At 42.5% G+C, this 21,687-nt stretch overlaps 1 protein-coding gene across 2 annotated transcripts in view; it reads right to left on the bottom strand.

Annotated features, from left to right (window-relative positions):
* Positions 1-21,023, bottom strand: part of mapkap1 (MAPK associated protein 1) — a 38,543-nt gene extending 17,520 nt beyond the window's left edge. The window contains exons 1-7 of one of the 2 annotated variants that reach the window (XM_067258113.1): positions 20,687-21,023; positions 18,233-18,271; positions 17,720-17,809; positions 17,425-17,573; positions 10,496-10,668; positions 7,938-8,114; positions 4,194-4,303 (exon numbers count right to left, since the gene is read on the bottom strand). In XM_067258113.1, coding sequence (XP_067114214.1) covers positions 4,194-4,303; positions 7,938-8,114; positions 10,496-10,668; positions 17,425-17,573; positions 17,720-17,809; positions 18,233-18,271; positions 20,687-20,969 — 1,021 coding nt within the window. In that variant the 5' untranslated portion in view covers positions 20,970-21,023. The remainder of the gene's footprint in view (positions 1-4,193; positions 4,304-7,937; positions 8,115-10,495; positions 10,669-17,424; positions 17,574-17,719; positions 17,810-18,232; positions 18,272-20,686) is intronic. The other variant, XM_067258112.1, reaches the window with a different exon arrangement.
* Positions 21,024-21,687: the final 664 nt, after the last annotated feature.

Consider the following 21,687-nt stretch of genomic DNA (forward strand, 5'->3'; position numbering starts at 1 on the left):
CCCTGAAATATGTTTGGGTTTGTATCGATTTATTTTATTGCTGCTGTTCTCTCAACCGACAGAGGCGGGTAGAGGTAGAACTGGGATTAATGCAATCAGTGAAGGATAGCAAACATATATTTATGCTAAGCTCCTGCCAGAAGAAAAACAAACACAAAGATGGAACGATACAAAGGATTCGGGGAGAAATGTCACTTTGGCAGACAATGAAAGCCAAAATTGCCAATACCAGTAGTATTTGCACCAAGCTAGGCACATTGATCCCATTCTAAAAGTAATTCACTGGCGAGGTAAGAATCGTCACTCAACCACAGCAAGATGGCGAGACCTTGAACTCTTATTGTGAAAAGAAAAGTGAGGAAGAGATTGAAAGAGAGACAGAGAAGATTGGAAAGGAGTCTCACTCTAGTGAGTAAATAAATAATCAATACTCATCTAAATGTAAATGAGAGAGTAGCCCTCACTTTAAAGTGTGCACGTGCGTGCGTGCGACTCAGAGAATCAGAGGGGTGGAGGTGTTTTGGGGTTATCAACTGGGCCAATTTTCCACAGACACTGGGCCACAACCTAATCACCATCACTCAGGTCTTGGCCTGCAATGGATATATAAATAAATCCCAACCCATCACCTGAGCTCCAGCCATGCTAGGGCAGGCATGGGTGACATGCTTCACTGAACCCAGAGGTTCTCACTCTTAAGATTTGGTGGGGTTTCTGTGTAGTGTAGACATGTGAGGGCAAGCTTAATGAAACAAGGCCAACTAGAAACTGAAAATGTAAATGCTGAGGATTGTACTCAATCAATGTATAAAATAATAAGAATTGTTCAATCTGCCCCTCAAGTAAATAACGATATCTAAAATAACTCTGCTAAAGTTAAAAAGAAAACTCCATTAGCAATCACTATTGCAGTTGATGATTTGGGGATATTCCAATTATGTGAAAAAATAACAAAGTAAGGCCAGATATTTAGCAGTCACAAAAACTCTTTCACAAATCTATCCTAGTTTGTTTAAGACACTGAACTGATCTAAATGTGATAAATGCTGATAACATTTTATCATAATTGTAAAATTGTGAGTTCTATAACAAGTATTTCAACATATTTCATTCTTACATGCAAAGTGAAAACTAACAGTCAAGACAAAACCTGCGGTGATTAAGAAATGTTATCCGCTGTCCTTACATAGAAAGCTATTCGATGTTTGTCTGTTCAAACTAAACAGAAAGAATACGCCTATAATATATTAAGAATCTCTACACTAGAAATCACTACAAAAACATAAGTATGCAGGCTGAACTCCTTGAATAATCCAACCCAAGACTGTGTTTGTCCTGTATGTGTGTATAACTGTAACATCTGCAAGCAACTACTATGCCAGGAGAATCCCATTCGTTTTCCTCTGACTCCTTTAAAACAAGGATGAGACCATGGAGAGCATGCAGCGGGTTGAAATGACACCTGTTATGCCAGACAAAGCTGTCAGACACAGCCAAGTGCTGTGCACTCTGCACAAACGTTCAATCCTTCATGTTGTCAGTTTAGACCGAGACAAATACAAATGCACTCGGATATCCCCGTGTGGCAGCACACGGACATGGAATCAGACAGACACGCGGACAAAGACAGGACCTGACGCGTGGCCTTCGCCAAGATCCTCGTGGTTTAAGCGCGGCGTTTGTGTGTTGAGCTCACTGTTATTCCAAACATTATCCATCATTATTGTTAATCGCAGGCACATTATATGGTCAGTGTCACATTACCTAGAAGTAGGAAAACATCTCGGCTGAAAAGCTTGCGATGCTACAGCGAAATACACTAGCCATGAAACTCATTCAGAAATTGTCTGTGGGTATCCATGGTGCTCCTGCTGTCACCTGACCTACTCAATTCATAGAACCAGAGGTTTGCCTGGTCCTCTATGCACAGGGGGGAAATGAGGGTTAAAAGTGACCCATTGAAGACAATAAAGGTGAAATCCGACAACCAAAAATGGATAATAGACCCACTTCAATATGTGTTGAGAGGTCCCCTGCTGCAGAAGATGGTCGTAACTGGTAAGGTATTTTACCTCAGGATATTTGGAGACTTTTCTCAATGCATTTATCCCTGGCCTACACTACAGGGGCTTTTTAGGGATGAAAGTGGTCCAATTTTGTTTTTGCTTTGTCAAATGAGCAATTGGGAACACTTTGACGAATTACATAATTAAGAGTGTGTTATTGTGTGCATGTGTGTGCGTGTGTAACTCAAATGATGGCAAGACTGTGGCTTTAGAATAATATTTTCTCCCATTAAACCAATTTTAGTAAGCGGTTGGGCATGGTTTTAGTTTCATTCAAGGGCTTCTTTTGGATCCCCAGGAACTATTCTCCCATGTGACTTGACACAGATTGAAGCAAAAAGTGAAACAAAGGCGTAAAAAATAGGAAAAAAAGGGGTAAAGCTAGTGAAATCTTGACAGCACAAACTGGTTGGTTGTTCATAATGTCTGTTCCATCACATCTGTTTCTCTTTATACCCACTGAGTCAGTCATCCTCCATTCTCCTTTCTTTAAAAGAAGGAAAGCCAGCACAATCATTGCAGCAGCAATCCTCGCCTGCCTCACACTGCCTCGTCCATCACTGAATGGAAAAGCGAGCTCATGTCTGGGCAAAAAAAAGAGGTGCAAGCATAATAATATCGCTTGACATCAGTCTATAATTATTTAATTCAGTCATAGTCATTTCATTTTTGTAAATACATTTAAATAACAAGTCTATATGTGTTTGCGGACTTGTGGGTTGGCTCAATTTCCACCAAAGCTTCAAAGAAGAAGTGGTAGTTGTGCCAAAAGGATGCCTATCCAGCATTAGACAAGTCAACATAATACCTTAAAACATGATTAAATCAATGCCCAAGAGAAACTGAACAGCTTAGCTTGTACTCATCTACTCATTATCTCTGGAACAGTCCAGTTCCAGAGCATAGACCAGCAAACACTGCAGAACATACTACTTTACAAAACCCAGGAATTATAAACTAGATGCAGAGAGTGGAGAAAATCGTCAGATTCACCTCACTTAGTAAGCATGCCTCAACTACAACAGCTTCATTCAAATTTCATGTTGTTAAATGGAACTGTACTTTTGGTAGCCGGAGGGCGTACATGCAAGGAAATTCCTAAAGAATGCTTTTAGAATCAATTGCATTTAGACAGAACTTTCAAACAGAAACTTCTCCCTGAACTTCTGCAAACTGGAAAACCACTTGCATTTTACGAGAAACTTTCTTCCCTTCTGATTTTCAGAAGAAGAACAGAAAACAATGTTTGGATTATTACAACAATACAATTCATTCAAGTTCTTGTCATCTTGTAAAACAAAACTGCCCTCCTGGACCATTCTCCAGGTCTCACAGTAGAGCTTGCAGGAGCTGGTTGGATGGCCAGAAAGGGATCGCTTTCCCGTAAACAGCTTTACCGTTTGACAAACCATACATCCACACAAGGCCTGGGGGACCGAAGCATTAAGCAATCACAAACATACAGAGAACGCAGCTCCCTAGTCCTGCTTCTGAGGGAACCATCACAATCACCAACGGTGGTGGATACAAAAGACCTTCCCCCCCCCCCCACCCCCACCACCACCACCTCATCTCAATCACACATATTTCATGATGTTCTCTTCGGATCATTGGTTTCCTAAGTTCTTGTAATTCCTGTGAGTTCTTTTCTTCTCTCTGCTATGGGGCCTGGCCCATCGCTACCAAAGACATGATCTCTTTCAGGCCCTTATCTCTTGGATTGGGGAGGGTTGTGTGTGTGTGTATTGGGGGAGGAGGCCCCCTCCCCGTACGTTCATCAATGTCCTGGCAAGACTCTATCCGTTACGTCCGACTTTTGTATTAAAACCTCTGAGCGTTATCTGATCCCACGGTGATCCAGGCGTGACAAATTAAACCGCGTATGGCAGCGCGCTATCACAGATTGTACCATGATGGCTTCCCGCTATCCCGAGTCAATAGGGTGTGTGGCAGAGGTGCATTGTGTGTGTATTTTGTGTGCAAAGTCACATAAAATACTTGAAAAAGAGGATGTAAAAAAGAAAAAAAAAGGGGAACCTGTAGCTTTACTTTAATATTTTTGTTGTCCAGTGCTTACACTGTGTGGGTATTTTAAAGTGTTTTATACTCTTCTGTAAGTATTCCTACCTGAACCTTTCTGTGAGCCTTTCCTCTTCTTGAGCGCTTTCTGCAGGATCTCCTTCATGGTCACCTTCAGGCTGTCCACTGGGATGAGGGAAAAGCCATGAGCAGCATTTCTGGAGGGAGAGGAGAGAGATGGTATGAATGTGTGGTGGGGACGGGGGACGGGACAATAACAATATTCCTAAAATAATAACATTTAATAATAATAATAACATGGTACACTTGCACTTATAGCGGTTCATGTTGTTTAATTGTAACTTGTTTAACTACATGCTCTTATGGTTCTTCCCTTTGGCACTTATTTTGGTTGGTCACAATGTGTGCTTCATGTTTTGGCTACTCGCAATGTTTTGTGGCTATCTTGTTGTTATGATCAGTGACCTATGCACTTTGTAAAGCTCTCTCTTGGAAGTCGCTTTGGATAAAAGCGTCTGCTAAATGAATAAATGTAAATGTAATGTAAATTTATTTTGCTATCCTAAAGCTTGTAAAACATTGATATAAACGTCCACTGGACACACAAGTATTATCTACTATTGTGACATCGCTTTGGCCACTTTCAAAAGAGGGGGAGCCATTTAAAAGTGTTGTTAGAGTTGGCTGAAAAAAGTAATTTTCTTTTCAGAAGAAAGCTCTTGTTGTACTTGTCCTAAAGTGTACTCCATTACGTACTTAAGAGATACATTTTTATTTCCGTCAATTGTGGGTATATATTTGAGTTATAATTCCAAACTGCAATGGACATTTGATTCAGGCTATTCTTTAAAAAATATATTCCCAAAGCATTTGTGTGAAATAAACTAATTTCAACACTTCAGCAACACACCTAAAACAAACAAACAAACAAACTAAACAAAACAACCCCAGGCCAGAAACCAGGGAGAAAACATTCCAGTCGTCCATGTTTCAGTCAGGACTCGAACATCCACTTCTATTTTCAGGCCTTACTCCCCATGAAAGGTTGAGCTAATCTGACAGCATCAGTGCCAAGCCATCACATTGGCTTTGGTTGTGTGACCGAAAAAGACCGCTACCACTGACCAGCCTTGAGGAAAACCCGCCAGTCCCTCCATCCAGCTCTCCTTCCTTTTACTTTCTTTTCATCACCATTTCTTTCCTCTCATTTGGATGGGGGGGGCAGATGGCTATTGACATGTCACTGGAGGCCCATGTTAACAAGATCTCTCTCTCTTTTTTTTTATTTTGGTCACCCTTTTATGAGGGCAGCTGGTTCAAGTGGTCCTGCATGTTTGGGGGAAGTGAAGCACTGACTCCATATTACTTTATATTACCTCAGAAATCACGTTAAAAGAGCCGTATCCAATGACTGAAACGTTTGCCATCAATGGTCATTGTCTACCGTCAAGCCATGTGCCACACCTTGTCAGCCTTAGTTTAGCCTGCGATACACGAATGGCAGACTGCAGAGGGAGTGAGTGGATAAGCCAGAAGTTTCTCTGGAACTAAAATGTGCCATTAAGCTCCACAGCAGTTAGCTCAATGCAGAGAGGAGCTAGCCTAGTCTAGCTTAGCCCAGCCACCCGACAGAGCACTTTAGAGGGCCTATGGGGGAATCAGTGGTTAAACACCAGCCGTTTTGGGCCCAGGCCAAATGGTAATTTACTGTAGTGCATGTCTGCAAAGTGGAACTGAGGGGACTCGGTGAATCAGGCTATTATAGACACACACACACACACACAAGCAAGTTTGTACATATTTACACACATTAAAACACACACAGGCTTTTCCCTTTCTCTCTTGCACGTACACCCAAAGAAGTGCACAAACCGCAAAGATGAACCTAAGCACGTGTGCACTGCGCTGTAACACACACACACACACACACTGTCTCAGCTTTCGATGTGTGCCAACAGCTCTCTGGCAAAGAAAGTCTCTCCAAACCCGATTAGCAATTAAAATGAAAAGGAGCTTCTTAAAAAGCTCTCTCAAACAAATTAACACAACAAGCTCATTAGAGTCTAGTCCCTGGGCACGTCAGGGAACATACAGCTGAATAACTGGAATTGAGAAACGGAACAAAACTGTACCGGTACCTTTTGAAATCAGCCACATTCAGATATTTCGATGAATCGATATCTACTGTATGCACTTGGTTTATACACACATTTATTGCACCCATTTTTTCTACTGTTTATCTTTGCAACCATTTTAAGGAGTTTGAGGACAGGCTGCACTTGTTGATTTACAATTGTAGGCAATCGAATAGAACACGGGGTAGAGTCTCGACCAAGCCCTGCCTTAGCCTTAGACCTGCCACAACATTTCATGTTTCTGCAGGTCATTTGAGACAGCTAAAAGAGCACTTGTCCTCCCATGAGCATCAAAAGAATTAAAGCGGAAAACGAACTTGGGCTGTGGTGTAGACATTTCTGGACTTGAGCAGATGGATAAGCCACAAACACTGACTCAAACGTTGATACAAGTCAAGTGTGTGAATGTACAATTTACGGTTCTCTATACTCAGCCATATCTCCGTTTCACTTTTGTTTATTAGCTAGCGATATATCAAATGAAAATAATAAACAAAAACCGTCTCAGGGAGGAGGGGAAAAAATGTGTGCCCAGACGGTATCATTCCAACCCTAATCCAGCATACACATCAACTCACGACTGACATCTGGGATTGAATCCTTGCCAATACCATGATGAACATTCGTGAAAAGCTTGGGAGCAGGACGGAAAGAGGGAGTAACCGGCGGAGTTGGTAGGATATTTTGTCTTCCTGAATTCACCATTGCCGACAGACATTTCTCATTGGGTCTGCATTCATTTATTTCTATCCCACACACTACTGGCAACTTCTTCAGCATTCTTAGGCCTTTACATACAACTGTATGCCTTTTGTTAACAAAATAAGCCTTGGAGGAGAAGTGGACATTGAACGCATTAGGGCTTTGAAATTGAAAACGGTCCTGTAATTGCGACCCGGAGGAAATGCATAATCAGAATCTGATTGCTCGTTTAATCAGACTGTCGTTATGTATTGGTTATCAGATGGGGAATGCCTTTTATTTGGCCACTGCTTACAAATTGTTTGACACAGTGTTGTGAAAATAATACCTACGCCCAGTGGCAACGTTTTCATCAAGAGCCCTGCAACGCCATACGTTTTCATGCAAAAATAATTGGAATCTAGACATTAAATGTTTAATGTAACCTGTCTGGCTAAGATATTTGATTTTGTGCCATTGTCCAACATGGAGGCCACATCTGCTGTTCGGATGTGTGGGCAATGCATTCTAGGCTCCAAGAACTCAAATGCATTGAGTATAACCTCTCTTTTCCTTTGTTTTTAAAGCTTCTGACACTGTTTTTGGATGTTGCGTCCCTTGAATAACAATTACTCAGTGGCAATCATATTGGCTGTACATTAGCATGTACAGAAATGACTATGACAGTGGCATAACTTTTCAAAGTAAAAGTCCCTTAACTAATGCACTGACACGGCTGGCTTCTACCATCACCAGATAAATCCTTCCCAGTCTCTAGATTACTTCTAATACTTATACCCAGTACCACCAACAGTAGGTGTACCGTATTTTCTACATCACAAATCTACAGGGATCCACTGATGTAACTGGAGTGAATACAGCTCGGAAAACAGGGCGTGTACGTGTCTTACTGTAAGCCTACTGGGCATCTACATGCATTTTTCAATGGAGTGGACACAGCTTCTAAAGCCTGTTGGGAATAGTGTGTGTATGTGATGTGTGGGTGAATACTTACATTCGTACAAAGAGAGATTGCTTGGCAGCCAGGCCGGGAGAGGAGTACTTCTCCACCAAGGCCAGGGTGCTGAAGCCAAACTTGTGGATGGGCTCGTTGGAGTCCAGAGGGGGGAAGTCTGTGTCCACCTCGCCGTCGTCCTCGGCGATGTGGAGGCAGTACAAGTTCACGTTCTCGCTGTGGAAGAGGGAGAGAGACGGATGGATGTGTCAATAAGTAACGAGTCCATCTGCTGACAGTGTGACAGTCAACAGAAAAGTGAAAGGAGGTTCAGGGGGCCCCCGAACATTTCAATTGTTATGGGGGTGTGCACGTGTGTGTGCGCTAATATTTACACGTGTGTACACATGCAGCAAAAATGGACAATCGCAGCGTATTAACTCACACACTAACCTTGTGTATGAGTTCATGTTTCCATAGCCAATCGCAACCCTTTTAAACACACAACCAAAACAAAAAAAGAGACACCCCATTCTCTCTTCTCCTCATCCGAACCAAAGCCCCTCTTTCGCTTTGGCCCCTTTCCCGGTTCTTTTTTTCATGAAAATCCCAGAGGGGCCCCTGCCACTGTTCCACAGCTTTTGGGACCGCAACAACAAGGAGACATCAAACAAAACAAACATCGACACGATTTACGCTTCTGGGTAATTACGAGACGGGGGTAATTAAAAAAGGGAGACAACAGTGAGAAGCTTGTTTTGCTGCACTGGGTAAAAAGGGCATATCGGGGTTCAGGAATGTTAGCAGCTAGAATGATGGTGGGTGGCTGTGAGGAGAGACGATATTATGGAAGCTCCAATGGAGGCCCTCTTTCGATCCCTTTCAGTTTGGTTGCTCAGTTTGAAAATGTTCTCCATTCTGCGGATGAGAAATGTGCTTTCAAAAGCTATTAAATTGTTAACAAAACAAAAACAAAGTAACAGATGGAAGCTTACTTAGTTAAACATTTTTGTTGGGTTAAGAGATTTCGTCTTCGGGCATTTTTTTAATATCATATACACCAAGCCTGCTTACTTAGCCTGCAACTGACTATATATTCTGTTCATATTTGATAGAATAAATTTACAATGTATCTCGTCCCCATGTTCCCTGCACATTATTCAGTTCAGATCGAGGTCTTGCTGAAATTTCAGGGGATACCCCAGAGTTAGGCAGCTGTGTGTGCATGCGTGTGTGCGTTCCTTATTTTCCCTGACACAATCTTGTGCTGCTGGCCCTAGTGGTAAAGACATCCTGTCAGCCAGCCTGTCAGCTCTTGTGCTGCTACTGTGCCCTTCAGTACAGGGAGGGGGAGAGACAGACAGACAGACACAGAGCCAGACAGACACAGAGAGACAGACAGAGAGCCCAGAGAGCTGAGGGAAATCACAAATCGTCCGACACTGCCCCCCCCCCCCTCTTCCCCTAGTGCTGAGCCACAATTATCCCCATCTCTCTCTCGTCTGTCTCTCCTTCCTCTCCTCTTCCTGCATCCTTCACTTTCGCTCATCCTCTGTAGAACAACACATTGTCCGAAGAAGTTCCCTCATTTGGAAAAAGGCGGAAAACCTCTTCCTCTGAAAAAAGCCTCCCCAAAGCCACATGGTGAAGACCAAAAAGTACTGAGAAAAAAAACATGTGTGCACTACTAAGTAAATCATATTAATTTATATAAACAGATATTTCTGCAAATGCACCACTTTCATAGGCCCACATTCTAAACACTACAGGACTGCAGATTTCTGTCCAATTTACATTTAGGTTGCATTCATCTGGTGACTATTACTGTGGTCCCAGGCATTCTCTGGGGAGGTGCGCGTGTGTGCGTGCAGACTTTGGTGTGTGTGTGCGAGGGGTGCATGCACTGGTGTCAAAGGTCGCATCATTTACACTGACGGGAGGGGAGATGATCGCGTGCCCTCCACTCATCCTCTACCTCTCATTCGGCTGTGTGGCAATACCCTCCTGGGGCGACTCGGGTTCCTCATTGCTATGCCACTCATGTCCCACCTCAACCTCCCAACAACTGTCCACTGTGTACTGGTTGTTTGGTTGTCGTTTTAAAAAGACCTACCCCCCACTTTTGCCTTCGCTCTCTCCCTTCCATTCTTTTTTCCTCTTTCTCGTCTAGAACTACTGTTATCCACTTTTCAGTGGGCCCCGTGTAATAAATCCTTGTTGTGATGCCACGGACCCGGGAGGTACATTCTTGCACTGTTGGGAGGGAGACCCGTGGAGACTTATTCACAGAGGTGATATAAAACCAACAAAGGAGGGAGTAAGAGCCGCTAAAGCTGGCATGTGTGGTCGGAGGAGAGGCATCAAAGCAGGAGAATAAACTGAACTGGAAAGATAACAAGCTGGAAATAGAGATGTTGCTATACTGCTAAACTCCAACTAGATACTGTAGCAGTTTTAACAGATTCCTAAGATAAAGGCGATTGTATGGTTTTGCTGTTGGATGTTTGTGACCTAGTCGTTAAGCAATGTTGTGGAATGATTTGTTTGTGTGTGAAGGTGTTTGGAAATGTGGGTTTGTGTGCAAGCTGATGCATACGTGTGTGTGTGTGTGAGCTTACTTGAGTTTGGGCTCCCGTCCCTCACTGGTGTACTGCCAGCAGATGAGGCCGATAAGGTCGTGGACACGGGCATTGGCGATGGTCACCACCATCATGGGATGCAGTTTCTCCTGGGCCGACTGCATCGAGAGGTAGACGTCAATCTTTTTGGTTGCGGTTGTACCTATGTGGCCCTAATTGAAACAAGGAAATGAAGGAAAACTTCAGAGAACATACTCATCTGAGCACTATAGCAAAGTATTGCATCTTTTCTCTTTCATCCTTTCTGGGTGCAAGAGATTCTTTACTTTCTGTAAAAAAAAGAAATTAATAAATAGCCAACTGCCTGTGATTAAGTTGCTTTAAATAATTACTAGTGGTGAGGTCCTCAAACAACAATAACATGGGAGAGGTCTTTGTAAGATGAGGGAAGAAGCTTAAATTATACGCCATCAACGCTGGCCGCTTTACATGCCACCTTCTAATGACAACATGTCCGCTCTGTGTGTTTATCGCTCCAAGAGGGCGTGACACCATGTGCTTGTTCGTTCGGTGTTCATTTATCCCCGCGATGAAAAGGAGGGACGCCAAAGTGGGGCGACTTGGCAACTTCCGGCAGGTATCACCACGTAAACAGAGATAGAGGTGGAGATGAGGGAGGTTTGCTCTGAGGTCCAAGTCATATCAACACAGTGGCAAGGCTATATTAAAACGGTAATTTAGTGCGTATTATTTCGTCTGTCCTACTTCCTCAAACCTCATCCTGTCTCAAGGAAGTACCAAAAAAACACATTAGACAGACAGAAAAAATATATATATATATATATTATTTTTTTTACAAATTTGTGCCTTCATTGTATGACTTCAATGTATTCTTTATTTGAGGAACATACATTAAGAAATGTCAGCATTAATTTAGTTTTTCTGATATGAACCAGGTAACCAAAAAATGGTTCATGACCCCAATGTAAAAAGAAAAATACGTGATATCAATCAGATGAAGCAAAAGGAAATGGGTCTGCCGTCCCGAATAAAATGATGTACAATGACAAATCTACAAGGTAAAACACAACACCTGTCAGAAAATGAAAGAGGAGGCTATTTGCGATGCCGAGAACAGGTAGAACTTTCCGGGGCCAAGGTGTGAGGAGGACCCAGGGCTGAATGTAATACATGGTGGCAGCACGGTTCAATAAGCTGAGGCCTGGAAATTAATTTGACCCCGGGAGATTTTTGTCGCCCAGTTCTGAGGAAGGATGGAGGGAAGGAGGAAGAAGCCGAGAACAAATACAAAAAGGGGTTGTCTTTTCCTCACTGGGGAGTCAAGAATGTAAAATACAAAATGTAAAAATAACTTGTGCTGGAGGTTTTTCTGTTTTCATCCCGTTGTGGGAAGACGGTTGCAACAATCATCGATAACATGTACGTCAATATTCATGAATGATTCGTGATCAGAATTTGGGGTTCATAGTTGAAGATCTGCATTTTGAAATCTGAATCTAAATGTTGGCATACTTGTCTTAAATCAGGTGCTCGTAGAACTAATAATTGGACAACGTGCAGAAAACTGATACTGCTGAAATCAGAGTTTGGCAATGATCACCTGTCTCATTTTCAAACATGATGGTGCTGCATTAAGCTAGAGACAGAGATCAGCTCTGATAATGCAATACATTATGTATTCAGTGGGAAAAAAGGCTACACTACATTATTATGTATGGAGAAATGGCCTTTCTTCTGAGATGAGCTGCATTCAATAAATGTGACCATTTATTTATTTAATTAGTAAGAAGGAAAAAAAATACATATTTTTTGAGGCCTTTCATTAGTATCTTCACATAATGGTTTTTATGCACGCATTGTGCTTCTCGTTGACAGCGGCAATTTCTTAAATGGCGCATTTATTGTTTTTTAATCATGCCAGAAAGCCTGAGTTGCAGGCACTTTCCCACTGACCCGTGAATAATGAAGCATCAAGCGTTTCGACTGACTGAGAGCGCCAAATTATAAAGTAATTTGGACCCAAAAACACTATTTTTTCCCATCAAAAGGGACCCAGATGTTTTAGGAGGCTCCAGTGGCCACGGGGCAGCTGTGAGAGAAAACCTTGCGTCATCTGCATTGTGATCGTGGCACAACTGCACCACCAGCTATCTGCTAAACGCGTAGACGGCACCACCTTTCATTCCCTGACCCCGGTTTTGATGAAGCACTTCATTACATGACACACAAAAACATAATAGCTAAGCAGTTACCCTGGTTACCCTCCAGCCTCTGGTTTGTATTATTCTCGTCTTATAAAAAGAGATAGACATTCATTATCAATGGTATATTTCAACTCACTGAGGCGAAAATACCATCATATATTATGTTACTAAAAAAACAAATGAACGCGACAAGGAAAATAAATAATAAAATATGCATTATATTATGTTGACAAAGTTCTTAGCTGGCGAACTAACATAAATGTTGTGAAGTGCACTCACCTTAATTACCAACAGTACTAAAGAAAGAATTGTAATAAGCCTAAGTCAAATCATTTCTAGCACCATTTAAGTGGTGCTAGAAATGAGTGCTTGTTTTCATTTATGAACATTTTTACCAGATGCAGTTTGTCTTTTTTTTCATACTAGCTTGACGTTTAAGTCATGCTTTCTATCATTTCTGTTGTTGCTTTTCTGGATACTGCTGGGCAGGTAATAAACTGTATTGGGCACAGCTTGATGTCAGACAATGGTAGCAGCGTGATTTAAAAATGTCCAAACAGGTCTCCTCCTTTTATGGCGCTGTCGCTCGCTAGGAGAAGCATCTCTTCAGGAGCTAACGTCATCCTGTCTGAGGCATCATTGTTATAAACACTTGTTTATTTATAATAGGCGTAAAAAGAAAACTGGCAGGTGGTAGATACGTGACAAATAGAAAAGATAACTGACATATATATGTGGCCAGTTAAATATGACCATGATCTTTAACTTATGTTATATATGCTGCAGTATGCAGTGTGTATGTACACACATATATATATATACACACACACTTAATGTATGACAGTGTGTGTAAATGTCAGTTCATCATGGTGGTGAGGGACCTTAAGGCCCCTTGTGAATTTGTTCTTAAGTCTACAATTTCCTGTTAAATCATATGAAAATGTGCATTTAAGAGCATCACGACACTGAACTTCTAAATGTGCTTCAGACGTCCAACTATAATCTGAGCAGCAACCGCATATCTTGGAATGCCCTTTAGAGATGATGGCCACAATCAAAGAAAAATATCCACTGGTACACACTTTCATTTAAGAGCCATCATCAATTATGCCATGTTAAAGTGGTAAAGGTATTTGTTCTCTTGCAAGTCTTTTGTCTCCATGTAGATGATTGATCAAATAGACGCAATTTCCCTAATCACGCCTTTAATTAGACTGCGATAGTCAAGCCTTCTATGCCATGGCTACAGTCTCTGAATGGTTGCTATGGTGATGTCTGGGTGGGGTGGCGGTGGGTGGCTATGGCGCCTTGAGGTGTTGGGGGGGGGGGGTTGTCTGTGCTTTTGATTATCTGGGTCTGGGAGAGGGTTAGACAAGCAACCACACCTCCAGGGCTGACGATGTAGTGTGCACAGGTGCCGATGTCAGCTGGAATATGACTCCAGCTGTGCAAAAAAGGTGTTGAAATGCAATTATTCTCCATACTCACTCCGAAACTTGGAGGAGTGGCACGACCCAGCCGATGTCCTTGACACACTCCAACCTTCATCGATAACCTTTCCTCGAGACCACTTAGTTCTGTCCGGTTTGTACTTTTAAGACAGTTTTGGGAACAATTCTTGGATCGAGATTTAGGAGGGTTCACATACGTGCTAGTCTTGTTATTGTAGCTGCAACACTTGGCGTCCTCTGCAATGGTCATGACAACAAGTGGGCCTCGCCTTTTGATTGCTTTCGCTACACTTAGACTAACTATGATCCTGGAACTTTAGGGAGTAAGAGAAATAACAAATAACAAATACCCACAAAGAAACCAACAACACAGTTCCAACTCTGCAGCCTTTCCCAACTGTCAGCCAATCTAACCGCAACACTGTCTCAACTCTATCTCTTGCGGCAACTTAATTGCACCCCTTCGTTAAGGGGGGAGCAAGTAATGAGCAGATAAATTCTCCCGTCTGACTGCCAGTGCTTTTATGGTTGTGCCACCTCCCCTGAACGATGACAACATGTGATTAACTCTGTAGGCGAGGAGGACATGGAGGTCCCTCCATTGTAAGTGACAGTCCTAAGTGCTGGGCTCCTTACAGAACATTTGGGGCTCTACTCCTCACACCCTAACCCTGCTGTTTTCACGATCCGCTATTGTTGATTCCAATGCAACTCAGTGTCGCGGAGCAGTTTGTGTGTGTGTGTGTGGTGGTGGGAAAAGGGGATTTTTTTGGGGTGACTGTCGGCCTTGCTCAAGGGCAAATTATACATTGCTGTTTGGAGGTGTAGTTACTGTTGATGATGGCATGATAGCTCGGGGGTCTGGCTGGGCTAGAAAATACAGTCTCTGTGAAAAGGGACTCGCTGTGTGTGTCACATGTCACATTTCCGCATCAACAGTCAGTGTGAATGAATGCACATATTGTGAAGATGAGAATTTATATCGTGAACCGATCTGTGGCTAGGCAAACAACAACCCTACAGATTAGACAGGGGCTCCATGACGTTGCAAATGAGGACGTCGATCTGTTTGAGATTCTTATATACTTGCGATTATGGTGAACATAAATGTACACATGAACTATCAAAGCACATTGCCATCCTAGCCACAGTTAACAGACTTTGAAGCTGACTTGGTAACAAACCATTTTTAAAAGAAAGCCAAGATGAGTAGATTCGGAATGTATATAACACCACAACACAAGGACCGAGACAAAGAGCAGTTGCCATCCTAGAGTCTTGCACAGACACAGCTTCTAAAGTATGTTTTCTGTAAATTCTAATTAAAATGATGAATTGAAAATGCACTGTGATATAATTGAGGCCATATTGCGTAGCCCTACATCTTCTGTTATGAGAGCTGAAACTTACAAAGAACATCTGCAGCCAAGTCGGAATGGTCATTGTCACAACCACAAGATGGGATGAAAATGGCCGACTTAATTTCTAACTCAGTAAAAAGCTTGTTTGGTTATTTCCTCATAAAACCTAGACTAATGATCTCCCGATCCCTTTCACCCCCTTTCCCTCTATTCAACCTTTCTCCACACACAGATCATACCATCCAAATATATAGCCATATACAAATACCATGCAGAGATGGACTATTTTCTTAATTGCTTTTGGGGAACTTCAGTGTACATATGTCACCATAAGACATCAACCTATGTGTAATGCAAACAACGCGGTAAAAAATAAATAAATACTGAGGGAGAAAAGAAAACATCCTTATGCACTCTACCTGTCGGCACATTCATCTTAAAATACAGTTTAATTTGATCCGAGTCCTCCCTCTCTGACTCGGACCCGCCGCAAAATTTGATTACGGTGACTGTACTTTTTAACTGCTGTCAGAGGCGGGCGAGGCAAGGGTCTGTGTAAACATCTGCCTGAGCACACGGGACACCTCTCATTACTCCAGTCTCAGATCAAAAAGCTGCAATGAATCTTTATCTGGCCGCCGCGCAGCCTGGCCCCTACTACACGACACACAAAGAAGGGGGCAAATCCCATTAAATGTATGTCTTTTGACACACATAGAAAAGTGAAAACTGCAAACATGCCACTTTTGCGCAACACGTTCGAGAACAACCGCCGCAATGACAAATCAAGAATTGTGCCTTTGAGCAGGCTCGGCAAATCAGTAACCAAATGTCCTTAAAAAAGGACCAAAAAAAAATTTGGGTATATGATTATTGAATATATGTTAATAAGGAAGCAGGAAGGACATTGCAGCCATATTTCAGCAATGCTAATACTAACAAAGCTAATGCCTTTAAGCCGACTCTCGGGTCGTGGGAGTCGGGTATCATTAAAAGTTATACGTAATGTAAATATTATTCCTGATGTTGGAGATATTACAGGGGGTTACAACTGGCTTTGCCCCCTGATGACGCCAAAGGAGACATTTTTTGGCATGAATCAAAGACTATTTGTTTAATCTGAGCCACCAGGTTGTCTGCAAGCAGCTAAGGCACTTTGTAGTGACCTTTGCTCTTTCCTACAAATCCCTGTAAAAGGCCCGAGCAATTCGCCCTGACATTTATTCGACACACAATTCTCGCAGTCTGCTCTTTTCTCTGGATCATGCGAGTCTGAGAGCAAAATGACAGAAAGAAGGTCACCGAGCCTTTAGAGACTTGCGCCTGTGCCATTAGCGATGAAGAGCTGCTCCAAAATGGCAATATACATCCCGAGATGGCTCCCAATTTTTAGGAATTACTGCCTAAGTGGTTGTAAATGACATCGCCACATGGCCCCTCAAAAAAGCGTGAGGCATCTGCTTTTTTGGGGTAATGAATAGCCAACACTTTTAGGAGTAGGACAAAAAGTTACGAGTTCTTTTTTTTCTTCATTGTCAGCACTCGTTACTGTTGGCTAACCTGGTTGGTCCTGTGCTTTACATTATGTGCACACATCATTTTACAGTACAGTAAGTGTTTATGGTACCACTTTAATGACTTAGATGGGGAAATGGCAAAAAAACACGAAAATTATTTTATACTCCCATTTACAGTATAACTTAGCTATAATGTAACAGATAATAAACAAGTAACTTCCAAAAACATATACAGCATACGTCTACTAAGTCGTCTACAAAACAAAAAAAGAACAAAAGCTAAAGCACTGTAACGTACACACCATCTTTGCTCAGTACACAAGTGCTAAAAAAACACGTCAGCTACAGGCTTCGGAGGTCCAAGCGCAGGCAACTCGTAGTGACATACAACGTTAAATCAGAGGTGCAACTCACCTTCCCGTCGAATTTGGAGTACTCGTTGAAGGGGTTATTGAGTTGCTGAGGGCACTGCTCCAGTCGCAGGGACAGGGTAGACTTGGTACCTGTGCTCTTGGGCCTATCCTTGAAGTCCCGCTTCTCAAACAACGACCCCAAGTCCTCCGCTAAGGATTAGAGAAGTGTAACTGAGCGAGTTTAACAGCAACAACTGTACAAATTCAAAAAAAAATGTACTCCATGCCTCCGAAGGAGAGTGCTTTGGAGGTATGGAGTATCAAAGTATATTTTGACTAGATGGACATTAGTATACCTGATTTTGAGGACGACCTTTCTTTCCACTGAATATTTTTGCATTTAATCTGGTTCTGTCGCTCCTTCCTTAGCCTTTCAAGTCTTTGAGCTTTAAAAGGGAGAAAGAATTTAGTAAAAATTAAGGAATTAACAAACAAATATATGTATATTTTTTACCAATAATACTAGACTATTTCTTTAATCACAGTCAACATGCCCTCGTCAAAGACATAACATATTAAACTGAGCTATTCCAGACTGACTAAAGTTTATTTGCAGTACATTTGACATATAGAAAAAAATATTTAAAAAAAACCTTTGAAAGGTGTGAGTTTTGCTCAAAGTAAAGCCGGAGGGAATGAGAAACACTCTCACTGGCCTGTGTCAAGCCTGTCTACACCCCCCCACCCCACCCCCTCCCAAGACACATACACACACACACGCAAGGCTGCACTCACAGTGGCAAAACTCACTTCTCACACTTCTTGTTCAAACATGATTATTGTCTTTTCATCTTCCATTTAGTTCTTACCGGCCACCCCAGGTTTTTCTCGTCTTTCTTGTTGACGTCCTGGTGAAAGAGCCCCTTTAGATGATGTCCTCAGAGGACAGACTCATGAACCTCGATGCTTTCACCCTGTATCATTTAGACCCTTAACCACGACCAGCATCCCAAACTCAAAGTCGGGAGAGCCAAAAGGATATGTTCTAGCCACACTCCAGATACCTTTGGGCTCCCTCCGATTATAACTCTAGTCACCAAGCAAATTCACACACACGTTTTTGGTTCAGGACAAATCCAATAGTGTAGACTAGAGGGCACACCCAACCTTTTTTTTTTTTTTTTATCAACCCCACTCTGTCTAATCCATCTTTTCCCTTTGCCATCAATGATTTAATTGCACACAAGAACATTCTGACATGACACACAAAGCAGCCCAAACCCACAAAATGTACAATGTACAGCTACTGACAAGGATTAGACGATTAAACTTTTACCATGTGTTTTTTTGGGGGCTTTTGGGCTTGCTCTTCTACACTTCAGGGCTCGAAATATATATATTTTAATTTTACTTGGCAGCACTGGTGCTCCCAACTTAAAAAAGCACCAGCAAAAATGAAGAAGCATCCACCGAAAATGTTCATATTTGGAGCGCGAGTTAGCTCCCTGTCACATGACAACGGAGGGCAGTGAGAAGGAGTGATTGACAGTTAATTTTAACCAATCTAAAATCTGCTTTAAAGTTAAGATGAAGTTGAACTGGTTATCTAACATTGGATAGCACGGTCGACTGGTCACTGCATCAGCTCACAGACATGCATACTGGGCAGTAGGCTAATTAGCGAGCGTTTAGTAAATAAATTAAAACAGGTTGCACAAATGCTCCCAAGTATATTTTTAGGTTGCACAAATACAATTTCGGGAGCATATGCGACCAAAATGGTTGCAATTTCAAGCCCTACAGGGGACACACAAATTTAAATAACCCTTTCATTGAATGAAGAGTAAAAAGTCCTATGCACTTTTGCTGACAGTGAAGGGTTAACGATGAGCAGGGCAGGCAGGTTCTGTAAAACAATCCAGTTCCTTTGGGTGACAGAGCGAACAAAGGCATCCTTTCTATGTACAATTCAAGCTAACCTCTAATTACCACTGCTTCTGCCCATGACTGCTGCGCCAATTGTCCCTAAAATAATGGAAGTAAGCCTCCAAGACAAAAACAACAACTATGACATGTAGAAGACCATGAACACACGCACCAAAAGCCTTTTTATGAAAACATAAGTAGAAAATCTCTACCAAACAACTGATGGATCTAGTATGTTTTGAACTAAATATCCTCCAAAATTTAAGTTGTTGGGACTTCCGACCCCTTGTTCTTTTTCAAACAATATAGACCCCCAACCCATATGGTACAGAAAAGCCAAGTGGTCGAGTTCTCAAATAAAGCATCATCGCATCGGGTAGGCTACATACATTTCCATCCAAGCGTAGCATTTCCACCACTTTATTCCTGTCAGAATGGAATGCTTCACCTTAGAAATTAGCTTGCACCCGTAGTTGATTGATCATGCACCTCTCCTTAATTCAGCCACTGAATCAAATTGACAAACTGAAATGGATTAAGAAAAGAAATCATCCAACGGCCTGATAAATGCAGGCCTGGACTATGTGGTGGGGCGGACAGTTAATACAGAAAGTGAAAGAAAGAACGTCCATCTCTGAAAATCAAACTACAAGTAATAATGAGTGGAGTACACTGAGCAGCTTCAGTCACCCATTTCACTGCCACAGACTTCAGAGTTCATCTTAGCACATCCCACTCACTTATTACTGTGGTGTGGCAAGCTTTGATAAACATTTACGTCTGGCAAGTGCTTTCTTGGTTCAATAGGAGGCAAAAATAATTCCCAACAAATCAGAAACCTTATTGCACATTTGGTCTTGGATCCATTGAATTGGGCTTAAACTGTAAAATACTACTGAACTTATTCAGTTCAGGACCTTGTGATTTTCAAAGACAGACTTAGAGGCAGGACTGAGGTCAATTTGATTTTAACCAATTTAGTAGGTCAATTACAGATCACCCATTAACTAACTTTCATCATGACCTCAACCCTTCTTTTGGACGCTTTCACTTCCTGTTTGGCTAAAACCTGTTGCATTGATGGATATTCCAACAGCAGCAAACCAGTGCCTGAGAGGTTTTGCCAAACACTGATCAGGAACCCACACAATAGCCCCCAAAACACAGCTAGCACACTTTCTACATGGTCAATCTTCCACCAAAGGTTGACCACAGCCAATAAAAAGTGTCTCAGCGTAGCATCATGAATATAGATTAACAATTTAAAACCAACCCTGCTAGCCTATATCTTAATTATGTTAAAACCAAAAACTGGTTCTAAATCAATGGTTCTATACACAGACACACTTGATATATGCCCAAAATGCTAGGTAGCAAGCACCCCTGTGTAGATTTACCTGTGTTGGACCGCCGGCGAATGCCAAAGTCCCAGCTGGAGGTTATGTCCATGGACTGGGAGAGGTCACAGCCTTGGCTTTCCCCTCCGCCACTACCTCCCTCGCCCAGGAAGCCCGACCCCAGCGACCCGCCACTGCTGCCGGGCACTGAGGCCAGTTGGCACTTCTCCAAGTCTACGTCGTGGTCGATTAGCACCATCTCACACATGCCTGTGTCGTCGCTAGTCACATGGGACTGTCGAATGTGGGCCAATATAATGGCTGGGTTGTCCAAGAAAGCCATTCTTTGCAGTACCCGTTTTCCGTCCTATGCTTTGTGTCCTCCTCCCTTTCACCTTCTTCCCCCTCTCCTCCTCCACCACCACCACCACCTCCACCAACACCACCACTACCACCACCTCACTCCCTCCCACCTGCCGTCTCTCCCCCTCTGTCTCTCTCTTCCTTTCGGTCTCCGTCTAAAGGTGTTGAATCAGTCTGAGGGCCTGTGACTGGTACAGCGGAGACGTTTTCTTTTCTTTCTCCTTCTCTTCGGGGTTATTTTCTCCGCTCCATTATTGGACATGTGTGGCGGCCTGCAGGGAGTTTGACAGTTAGAAGAGATTCATTAGTTGAAGGCTGAAACTCTTCACATCAAAAGATTGTCATACGTTCAAAATCACTCCAATGTCAGAGGACTCCAAATAGGGAGTCGGGTGGCTGAGCGGTGAGGGAATCGGGCTAGTAATCCGAAGGTTGCAAGTTCGATTCCCAGTCATGCCAACTGACGTTGTGTCCTTGGGCAAGGCACTTCACCCTGCTTGCCTCGAATGTCCCTGTATTTACTGTAAGTCGCTCTGGATAAGAGCGTCTGCTAAATGTAAATGTAAATAGCAATATTAGCCTAGTGGTCAGTTTCAGAATATCAACCAAAGTGTGTGGTCTTTTGAAATCATTTGTGATGATTGTAGACATACTGTGGCTGGCTAACTTAGACATTCCCCACTTTCTGGCGATAGTTT

The sequence above is a fragment of the Osmerus mordax genome, chromosome 20, assembly GCF_038355195.1.
Source record: "Osmerus mordax isolate fOsmMor3 chromosome 20, fOsmMor3.pri, whole genome shotgun sequence".
Taxonomy (NCBI): domain Eukaryota; kingdom Metazoa; phylum Chordata; class Actinopteri; order Osmeriformes; family Osmeridae; genus Osmerus; species Osmerus mordax.